The following is a 10,868-nucleotide window of genomic DNA, read 5'->3' on the forward strand; positions in this document are numbered from 1 at the left end:
ATTTTTGAGTTTAGTTCCAGTTTAAAAATTAAAATGAGGACATAGAGCAGTGTTGTATAACCTGGGACACTCCAGGTGTTGTGAAACTACAAGTCCCAGCATGCTTTGCCAATATATAGCAGCTTATTGCTGGAAGGGTATGCTGGGACTTGTAGTTTCACAACACCTGGAGTGTCACAGGTTAGCCAACACTGACATAGAGGAACAGTTATGATAGTTGACCGATTGAACCATAACCAGAAACAGAGCTTCTACATTACCGTTCTCTTTGCAGCCGTTATATCAGACCCATGGTTTTCTGTATTTGGCTCATCGCTGGTTGTGCAACCGTCAGATCCACTGAGGGCTTTTAGCTATAAAAAGACAATTGCAAAAATCCTTATTAGTGTCACAATAGATAATGAAATATAATTTGTATTAGGACTACATGGTTGAGATATTCCTTTCGAATAACAAATAAGCAGAATTTAGAGGTCTGTTTATTAAAGGGTGAATTTGTAACGTGGTGAATGGTTGGCACCCCAGAAGTAGTATAAGATAGGGTTCCACAGGCCCGGTGGTATGGTAGACAGGCAAAGGTCCATGGGTTTATTCTTTTTGCTTGTGGCATAAGGTTTTACCTCAGCGGCAGATAAGTAGCAGTAGTGTAGGGAAGTAATACCACAACCTTCAATATGCAATGTTATTCAACATGTCACAAACTAAATAACAAGCTAGGAATCTTGTTTCAACAATATCCGCATTATATGCAAAACATAAATCACTACAACACATAGGTCATTAAATAAATATGTCCCACTGGCAAGTGTGGCACTGTGCTTCAGTGAAATGGGTTTCACTGGATAAATACTTTTGAAAGACAACTGGTTGCTAACAGGTTAATTGGACAATTACACTAAGTGCTGCTGCAGCAGATCATCTAGACAAATCAAGCACAATAGACTTTTAGTGCAATTATACACTTATCACACAAAAATCAGTAGAGATGCAACAAGAGATAATCAAACTTGATCAGGTTAGATGCTTTAGAAGAAATAACTGTAGACTAGGGTCACTTTACAATAAAAGTTGAGCAATACCATTTTGCAATCATTCAGAATTCATTGGATTTGGGCCTTTTTGGGTGTCTTACATCAACTTGGTTGATGTAATTTGGCCATAAGGGATTATTCCATAAGTAGAATTACTAAAAAAAAAATACCGCCTGTCTTGCGATTGTTGGAGGATAGTTCAAATACATGCTATGATGATTATAATCAGTCGCTTCTACATAGGCTGATTGTATATTGATCTCTCTCGCAGATAGTTCTTAAATCATTATTGTGGTGCTATATGATATTAAATAGCGGCCGTCTATTTCATTACTTAATTTCCATTTGAACTACTGAAAGAAATTAGTTCACATTTGATTCTTAAAAGGGAAACAACAGATGTTTGTATTTCATTTTTATGATTTACTTTATGTTTGTATTTTGCCTTTGTATGTATATACACCATACTTGCCAATTCTCCCGGAATGTCCAAGAGACTCCCGAAATTCGGGTAGGTCTCCCGGGCTCCTGGGAGAGCAGGCAAATATTCCGCATATGGCAACATGCTCATCAAAATGACGCGATTTGCGGTGAATTGCGTCATTTTGGCGCCAAAATTATGCGGATCACCGCGCTGCACCCCTCCCGCCCTCCAACCACGCCCCCCTGCCTGGGATCTCTTGGAATTAGCTTGCCAAAGGTTGGCAAGTATGATATACATGTTATACTGTAATGCGACTTTCATATTTATTAATGCACAAAATGGCTGCCTCCCCTGTATGTAGATGGCTTGTACACTTTACACGGTCAGTAGTTTGTATTAAGTAGCAGTGTCACGTCGCCCACTAATGTCGCCCACTAATGTCGCCCATTCCTAGTGAACTGATAGGTTGAGTATTGGTTCATGTCACAAAATGGCCGCCTCCACCATTTAAGGCCAACAACCCATTCATTTTACTTCACCCTCCTGGCTTTTAATGTCCCTGTTGTTAAATAGATACGGCTTGCTATCTTAGCATTTTAAATAACAATTAATGCTGTTTCACACATAATATGAATTATGTTATTTTATCAAGGAAATTCATTTTGTGTTGAGCTGCGGGGCACGTTTCACTTATCAGTCTGAAGACAGCATAATGTCAGCAATAATGCAACTTATTAGCACGTTTAATGAAGTCGTCACCTCTGAAGGTGAAATGAACTGAGCTGGGGAAGATGTTCACTAAGTCGAGTCACGTGGGAGCCTTCCGCTCAGTTCCTGATCTCTATGGGGTTCTCTGTAATAACACAGTAGAAACAAATAATTTGTACTTGAGATAAGTATGTCAGCTTCCAAGTTGTCTAACATTCAGAATTCCCTATGGTTACCATGGTAACCGGATCCTGTTCCGCCGCAGTCTTCAGAACGCTGGGATGTGTTAAATGCAGCTTTAAAAAGTTACTATTTACTAATCATTCAGTAAAATACAGATGATGTTCAAAAATAAGACATGGATGTTAACATGTTTTTTTGGTTTTTTTTTTTTACTGCGGGGTGCATTAGGGGAATTATTTAAATAAACTATATTTATAGACACTGCAATGCAATGATGGTGTGTATGCATTCACTAGGAACCAGTGTTTCATTAATATTATTAACAAATCCATCAGTTATTTTACTGGCTCCTACCAAACCAAATTATCAAGAATGTTGGTTGAGGCTACGGACTGGAACCGCTTTATTTAGGCGACGTGTGTTCTTTAATGAATGTGGTCACGCATAGGATCTAGAGACCTTTCCCAGAATCCTTTACAGCCTTTAGGGCCCAATTCATCTTCAAGCGCAATGTGAACTCTGCTGATGATGAAACCATTTTTCTTTCAGAAGCTGTGGATACCCCTTTGTCCCTTGCACTTTAGTGGTCTAAAAATTCATTAGACATATCTTATTATTATGTATGTATTGATCTCAGATGCATTTATACATAGTTATTAGGTCACCTCTAAGGTATTTATCTAGTCTTTTTTTTATAATATTACTAGACTCGGAACATCTCTCTCATATAGGAAACACTGGGAAATTCTCTCCATAATTAACTGTTACTAGTAGATTCTACAAAATTTGTCATTGTGTTTTTACTTGGCAATCTGTTTATTACTTTTCATCTAAGAGTCTTAGAAACACAAAGTAGTGGATCACATTTCCATGTTTTTTTCACAAGTACATTTTTTTAAGATGATTATTATTCAGCAATCTGCTTTAATATTCAGCATTCTGACTTAATGACCTGTTACCTTATTTTTCATTATTATCATTACCATTAAGTGAGTGAGTCAGTGAGTTCAAATTGCTGATTGGATTGCTGTAGAATAAATAGCCAAACAAGGATATTACCACAAAGGACAAATTGGGTGAGATCAGGTCATTCGGACACTTCCAGCACCATAGAGGCTGTTAATGCGAACACAGAATGATGTCACCAGGGCCGCTGAGAGGGGGGGGGTTACTATTTACCTGGGCCCAGACATGCCAGGGGGCCCTCACTGCCTAATGTAATTTTTTTTTTAGTTATTTTTTATCCCAAATTATTTTTGCTTTTGTCTTATTTTTCTTTTTACCGCCAGGGAGGGCGCCGGGATTCCTCTTCCATCCTCTCTGCTGCGTTCACACTGAATGTCTGGAGTGACGTCATCAAGTCACGCCCGGCATTCAGTGAGGAGTGGCACAGAGAGGACCAACAGGAGACAGAAGAGAAGAGATGAAAGAAGCTAATACAGAGGTAAGTAAAGGAACAGAGGTAAGGGGAGAAAAGAGAAAGACACAGTGTGATGAAGAAAGGGGGGAGAGGCACAGTGTGATGAAGAAAGGGGGGAGGCGCAGCGTGATGAAGAAGGGGGGAGAGGCACAGTGTGATGAAGAAAGGGGGAGGCACAGTGTGATGAAGAAAGGGGGGAGAGGCACAGTGTGATGAAGAAAGGGGGGAGAGGCACAGTGTGATGAAGAAAGGGGGGAGGCACAGTGTGATGAAGAAAGGGGGGAGGCACAGTGTGATGAAGAAGGGGAGAGGCACAGTGTGATGAAGAAAGGGGGAGGCACAGTGTGATGAAGAAGGGGGGAAGAGGCACAGTGTGATGAAGAAAGGGGGGAGGCACAGTGTGATGAAGAAGGGGGACACACAGTGTGATGAAGAAAGGGGGGAGAGGCACAGTGTGATGCAGAAGGGGGAGAGGCACAGTGTGATGAAGAAGGGGGAGAGGCACAGTGTGATGAAGAAAGGGGGGAAGCACAGTGTGATGAAGAAAGGGGGGGCACAGTGTGATGAAGAAGGGGGGGGACACAGTGTGATGAAGAAAGGGGGAGAGGCACAGTGTGATGAAGAAGGGGGGGACACAGTGTGATGAAGAAAGGGGGGAGGCACAGTGTGATGAAGAAGGGGGACACACAGTGTGATGAAGAAAGGGGGGAGAGGCACAGTGTGATGCAGAAGGGGGAGAGGCACAGTGTGATGAAGAAGGGGGAGAGGCACAGTGTGATGAAGAAAGGGGGGAAGCACAGTGTGATGAAGAAAGGGGGGGCACAGTGTGATGAAGAAGGGGGGGACACAGTGTGATGAAGAAAGGGGGGAGAGGCACAGTGTGATGAAGAAAGGGGGGAGAGGCACAGTGTGATGAAGAAGGGGGAGAGAGGCACAGTGTGATGAAGAAGGGGGGAGAGGCACAGTGTGATGAAGAAGGGGGGAAGAGGCACAGTGTGATGAAGAAAGGGGGAGGCACAGTGTGATGAAGAAGGGGGGACACACAGTGTGATGAAGAAAGGGGGGAGAGGCACAGTGTGATGAAGAAAGGGGGAGAGGCACAGTGTGATGAAGAAGGGGGGAGAGAGGCACAGTGTGATGAAGAAGGGGGAGAGGCACAGTGTGATGAAGAAAGGGGGGAGGCACAGTGTGATGAAGAAGGGGGAGAGGCACAGTGTGATGAAGAAAGGGGGGAGGCACAGTGTGATGAAGGGGGGAGAGAGGCACAGTGTGATGAAGAAGGGGGAGAGGCACAGTGTGATGAAGAAAGGGGGGAGAGGCAAAGTGTGATGAAGAAGGGGGGAGAGAGGCACAGTGTGATGAATAAAGGGGGAGAGGAGAGGCACAGTGTGATGAAGAAAGGGGGGGAGGAGAGGCACAGTGTGATGAAGAAAGGGGGGAGAGGCACAGTGTGATAAAGAAAGGGGGGAGAGGCACATTGTGATGAAGGGGGAGAGGCACAGTGTGATGAAGAAGGGGGGAGGGGCACAGTGTGATGAAGAAGGGGGGAGGGGCACAGTGTGATGAAGAAGGGGGGAGGGGCACAGTGTGTTGAAGAAGGGGGAGAGAGGCACAGTGCGATGAAGAAGGGGGGAGAGAGGCACAGTGTGATGAAGAAGGGGGGGGTAGAGGCACAGTGTGATGAAGAAGGGGGGTAGAGGCACAGTGTGATGAAGAAGGGGGGAGAGGCACAGTGTGATGAAGAAGGTGGGAAGCAGAAAGACAGTGTGATGAAGAAGGGGGGAGAGGCACAGTGTGATGAAGAAGGTGGGAAGCAGAAAGACAGTGTGATGAAGAAAGGGGGAGGCACAGTGTGATGAAGAAGGGGGAGAGAGGCACAGTGTGATGAAGAAGGGGGGTAGAGGCACAGTGTGATGAAGAAGGGGGGTAGAGGCACAGTGTGATGAAGAAGGGGGAAGAGGCACAGTGTGATGAAGAAGGTGAGAAGCAGAAAGACAGTGTAATGAAGAAAGGGGGAGGCACAGTGTGATGAAGAAGGGGGGAGAGGCACAGTGTGATGAAAAAGGTGGGAAGCAGAAAGACAGTGTGATGAAGAAAGGGGGAGGCACAGTGTGATGAAGAAGGGGGAGAGAGGCACAGTGTGATGAAGAAGGGGGGTAGAGGCATAGTGTGATGAAGAAGGGGGGTAGAGGCACAGTGTGATGAAGAAGGGGGAAGAGGCACAGTGTGATGAAGAAGGTAAAAAGCAGAAAGACAGTGTAATGAAGAAAGGGGGAGGCACAGTGTGTTGAAGAAGGGGGGAGAGGCACAGTGTGATGAAGAAGGGGGAGGGGCACAGTGTGATGAAGAAGGGGGGAGGGGCACAGTGTGATGAAGAAGGGGGGAGGGGCACAGTGTGATGAAGAAGGGGGGGACACAGTGTGTTGAAGAAGGGGGAGAGAGGCACAGTGCGATGAAGAAGGGGGGAGAGAGGCACAGTGTGATGAAGAAGGGGGGGTAGAGGCACAGTGTGATGAAGAAGGGGGGTAGAGGCACAGTGTGATGAAGAAGGTGGGAAGCAGAAAGACAGTGTGATGAAGAAGGGGGGTAGAGGCACAGTGTGATAAAGAAGGGGGGAGAGGCACAGTGTGATGAAGAAGGTGGGAAGCAGAAAGACAGTGTGATGAAGAAGGGGGGTAGAGGCACAGTGTGATGAAGAAGGGGGAGAGAGGCACAGTGTGATGAAGAAGGGGGTAGAGGCACAGTGTGATGAAGAAGGGGGGTAGAGGCACAGTGTGATGAAGAAGGGGGGAGAGGCACAGTGTGATGAAGAAGGTGGGAAGCAGAAAGACAGTGTGATGAAGAAAGGGGGTGGCACAGTGTGATGAAGAAGGGGGAGAGAGGCACAGTGTGATGAAGAAGGGGGGTAGAGGCACAGTGTGATGAAGAAGGGGGGTAGAGGCACAGTGTGATGAAGAAGGGGGAAGAGGCACAGTGTGATGAAGAAGGTGAGAAGCAGAAAGACAGTGTAATGAAGAAAGGGGGAGGCACAGTGTGATGAAGAAGGGGGGAGAGGCACAGTGTGATGAAAAAGGTGGGAAGCAGAAAGACAGTGTGATGAAGAAAGGGGGAGAGAGGCACAGTGTGATGAAGAAGGGGGGTAGAGGCACAGTGTGATGAAGAAGGGGGGTAGAGGCACAGTGTGATGAAGAAGGGGGAAGAGGCACAGTGTGATGAAGAAGGTAAAAAGCAGAAAGACAGTGTAATGAAGAAAGGGGGAGGCACAGTGTGTTGAAGAAGGGGGGAGAGGCACAGTGTGATGAAGAAGGGGGAAAGGCACAGTGTGATGAAGATGGGGAGAGAGGCACAGTATGATGAAGAAGGGGGGAAAGGCACAGTGTGATGAAGAAGGGAAGAGAGAGGCACAGTGTGATGAAGAAAGGGGGAGGCACAGTGTGATGAAGAAAGGGGGGAGGCACAGTGTGATGAAGAAAGGGGGGATAGGCACAGTGTGATGAAGAAGGGGGGAGGCACAGTGTGATGAAGAAAGGGGGGCACAGTGTGATGAAGAAAGGGGGGAGAGGCGCAGTGTGATTAAGAAAGGGGGAGAGGCACAGTGTGATGAAGAAGGGGGGAGAGAGGCACAGCGTGATGAAGAAGAGGGGAGAGAGGCACAGTGTGATGAAGAAAGGGGGGAGAGGCACAGTGTGATGAAGAAAGGGGGGAGGCACAGTGTGATGAAGAAAGGGGGGAGGCACAGTGTGATGAAGAAGGGGAGAGGCACAGTGTGATGAAGAAAGGGGGGAGGCACAGTGTGATGAAGAAGGGGGGAAGAGGCACAGTGTGATGAAGAAAGGGGGGAGGCACAGTGTGATGAAGAAGGGGGACACACAGTGTGATGAAGAAAGGGGGGAGAGGCACAGTGTGATGCAGAAGGGGGAGAGGCACAGTGTGATGAAGAAGGGGGAAAGGCACAGTGTGATGAAGAAAGGGGGGAAGCACAGTGTGATGAAGAAAGGGGGACACAGTGTGATGAAGAAAGGGGGAGAGGCACAGTGTGATGAAGAAAGTGGGGAGAGGCACAGTGTGATGAAGAAAGGGGGGAGAGGCACAGTGTGATGAAGAAGGGGGAGAGAGGCACAGTGTGATGAAGAAGGGGGGAAGAGGCACAGTGTGATGAAGAAAGGGGGAGGCACAGTGTGATGAAGAAGGGGGACACACAGTGTGATGAAGAAAGGGGGGAGAGGCACAGTGTGATGAAGAAAGGGGGAGAGGCACAGTGTGATGAAGAAGGGGGGAGAGAGGCACAGTGTGATGAAGAAGGGGGAGAGGCACAGTGTGATGAAGAAAGGGGGGAGGCACAGTGTGATGAAGAAGGGAGAGAGGCACAGTGTGATGAAGAAAGGGGGGAGGCACAGTGTGATGAAGGGGGGAGAGAGGCACAGTGTGATTAAGAAGAGGGGGGGGAGGACACAGTGTGATGAAGAAGGGGGAAAGGCACAGTGTGATGAAGATGGGGAGAGAGGCACAGTATGATGAAGAAGGGGGGAAAGGCACAGTGTGATGAAGAAGGGGAGAGAGAGGCACAGTGTGATGAAGAAAGGGGGGAGGCACAGTGTGATGAAGAAAGGGGGGAGGCACAGTGTGATGAAGAAAGGGGGGATAGGCACAGTGTGATGAAGAAGGGGGGAGGCACAGTGTGATGAAGAAAGGGGGGGCACAGTGTGATGAAGAAAGGGGGGAGAGGCGCAGTGTGATTAAGAAAGGGGGAGAGGCACAGTGTGATGAAGAAGGGGGGAGAGAGGCACAGTGTGATGAAGAAAGGGGGGAGGAGAGGCACAGTGTGATGAAGAAAGGGGGGAGGAGAGGCACAGCGTGATGAAGAAGAGGGGAGAGAGGCACAGTGTGATGAAGAAAGGGGGGAGAGGCACAGTGTGATGAAGAAAGGGGGAGGCACAGTGTGATGAAGAAAGGGGGGGAGGCACAGTGTGATGAAGAAGGGGAGAGGCACAGTGTGATGAAGAAAGGGGGGAGGCACAGTGTGATGAAGAAGGGGGGAAGAGGCACAGTGTGATGAAGAAAGGGGGGAGGCACAGTGTGATGAAGAAGGGGGACACACAGTGTGATGAAGAAAGGAGGGGCACAGTGTGATGAAGAAGGGGGGGACACAGTGTGATGAAGAAAGGGGGAGAGGCACAGTGTGATGAAGAAAGGGGGAGAGGCACAGTGTGATGAAGAAAGGGGGAGAGGCACAGTGTGATGAAGAAGGGGAGAGAGGCACAGTGTGATGAAGAAGGGGGGAGAGGCACAGTGTGATGAAGAAGGGGGGAAGAGGCACAGTGTGATGAAGAAAGGGGGAGGCACAGTGTGATGAAGAAGGGGGACACACAGTGTGATGAAGAAAGGGGGGAGAGGCACAGTGTGATGAAGAAAGGGGGAGAGGCACAGTGTGATGAAGAAGGGGGAGAGAGGCACAGTGTGATGAAGAAGGGGGAGAGGCACAGTGTGATGAAGAAAGGGGGGAGGCACAGTGTGATGAAGAAGGGGGAGAGGCACAGTGTGATGAAGAAAGGGGGGAGGCACAGTGTGATGAAGGGGGGAGAGAGGCACAGTGTGATGAAGAAGGGGGAGAGGCACAGTGTGATAAAGAAAGGGGGGAGAGGCAAAGTGTGATGAAGAAGGGGGGAGAGAGGCACAGTGTGATGAATAAAGGGGGAGAGGAGAGGCACAGTGTGATGAAGAAAGGGGGGAGGAGAGGCACAGTGTGATGAAGAAAGGGGGGAGAGGCACAGTGTGATAAAGAAAGGGGGGAGAGGCACAGTGTGATGAAGGGGGAGAGGCACAGTGTGATGAAGAAGGGGGGAGGGGCACAGTGTGATGAAGAAGGAGGGAGGGGCACAGTGTGATGAAGAAAGGGGGGAGAGGCACAGTGTGATAAAGAAAGGGGGGAGAGGCACAGTGTGATGAAGGGGGAGAGGCACAGTGTGATGAAGAAGGGGGGAGGGGCACAGTGTGATGAAGAAGGGGGAGGGGCACAGTGTGTTGAAGAAGGGGGAGAGAGGCACAGTGCGATGAAGAAGGGGGGAGAGAGGCACAGTGTGATGAAGAAGGGGGGGTAGAGGCACAGTGTGATGAAGAAGGGGGGGTAGAGGCACAGTGTGATGAAGTAGGGGGGAGAGGCACAGTGTGATGAAGAAGGTGGGAAGCAGAAAGACAGTGTGATGAAGAAGGGGGGAGAGGCACAGTGTGATGAAGAAGGTGGGAAGCAGAAAGACAGTGTGATGAAGAAAGGGGGAGGCACAGTGTGATGAAGAAGGGGGAGAGAGGCACAGTGTGATGAAGAAGGGGGGTAGAGGCACAGTGTGATGAAGAAGGGGGGTAGAGGCACAGTGTGATGAAGAAGGGGGAAGAGGCACAGTGTGATGAAGAAGGTGAGAAGCAGAAAGACAGTGTAATGAAGAAAGGGGGAGGCACAGTGTGATGATGAAGAAGGGGGGAGAGGCACAGTGTGATGAAGAAGGGGGGGGGGTAGAGGCACAGTGTGATGAAGAAGGGGGGTAGAGGCACAGTGTGATGAAGAAGGGGGGAGAGGCACAGTGTGATGAAGAAGGTGGGAAGCAGAAAGACAGTGTGATGAAGAAAGGGGGAGGCACAGTGTGATGAAGAAGGGGGAGAGAGGCACAGTGTGATGAAGAAGGGGGATAGAGGCACAGTGTGATGAAGAAGGGGGGTAGAGGCACAGTGTGATGAAGAAGGGGGAAGAGGCACAGTGTGATGAAGAAGGTGAGAAGCAGAAAGACAGTGTAATGAAGAAAGGGGGAGGCACAGTGTGATGAAGAAGGGGGGAGAGGCACAGTGTGATGAAGAAGGGGGAAAGGCACAGTGTGATGAAGATGGGGAGAGAGGCACAGTATGATGAAGAAGGGGGGAAAGGCACAGTGTGATGAAGAAGGGGAGAGAGAGGCACAGTGTGATGAAGAAAGGGGGGAGGCACAGTGTGATGAAGAAAGGGGGGAGGCACAGTGTGATGAAGAAAGGGGGGATAGGCACAGTGTGATGAAGAAGGGGGGAGGCACAGTGTGATGAAGAAAGGGGGGGCACAGTGTGATGAAGAAAGGGGGGA

At 48.8% G+C, this 10,868-nt stretch overlaps 1 protein-coding gene across 2 annotated transcripts in view; it reads right to left on the reverse strand.

Annotated features, from left to right (window-relative positions):
• Positions 1–10,868, reverse strand: part of DLG2 (discs large MAGUK scaffold protein 2) — a 1,188,444-nt gene that overhangs the window by 1,034,729 nt on the left and 142,847 nt on the right. For both annotated transcript variants that reach the window (XM_075198643.1, XM_075198642.1), the window contains exon 4: positions 261–353. In XM_075198643.1, the coding sequence (XP_075054744.1) occupies positions 261–353 (93 nt within the window). The remainder of the gene's footprint in view (positions 1–260; positions 354–10,868) is intronic.

This window comes from Mixophyes fleayi, chromosome 2 (genome assembly GCF_038048845.1).
Source record: "Mixophyes fleayi isolate aMixFle1 chromosome 2, aMixFle1.hap1, whole genome shotgun sequence".
NCBI classification, from domain to species: Eukaryota; Metazoa; Chordata; class Amphibia; order Anura; family Limnodynastidae; genus Mixophyes; species Mixophyes fleayi.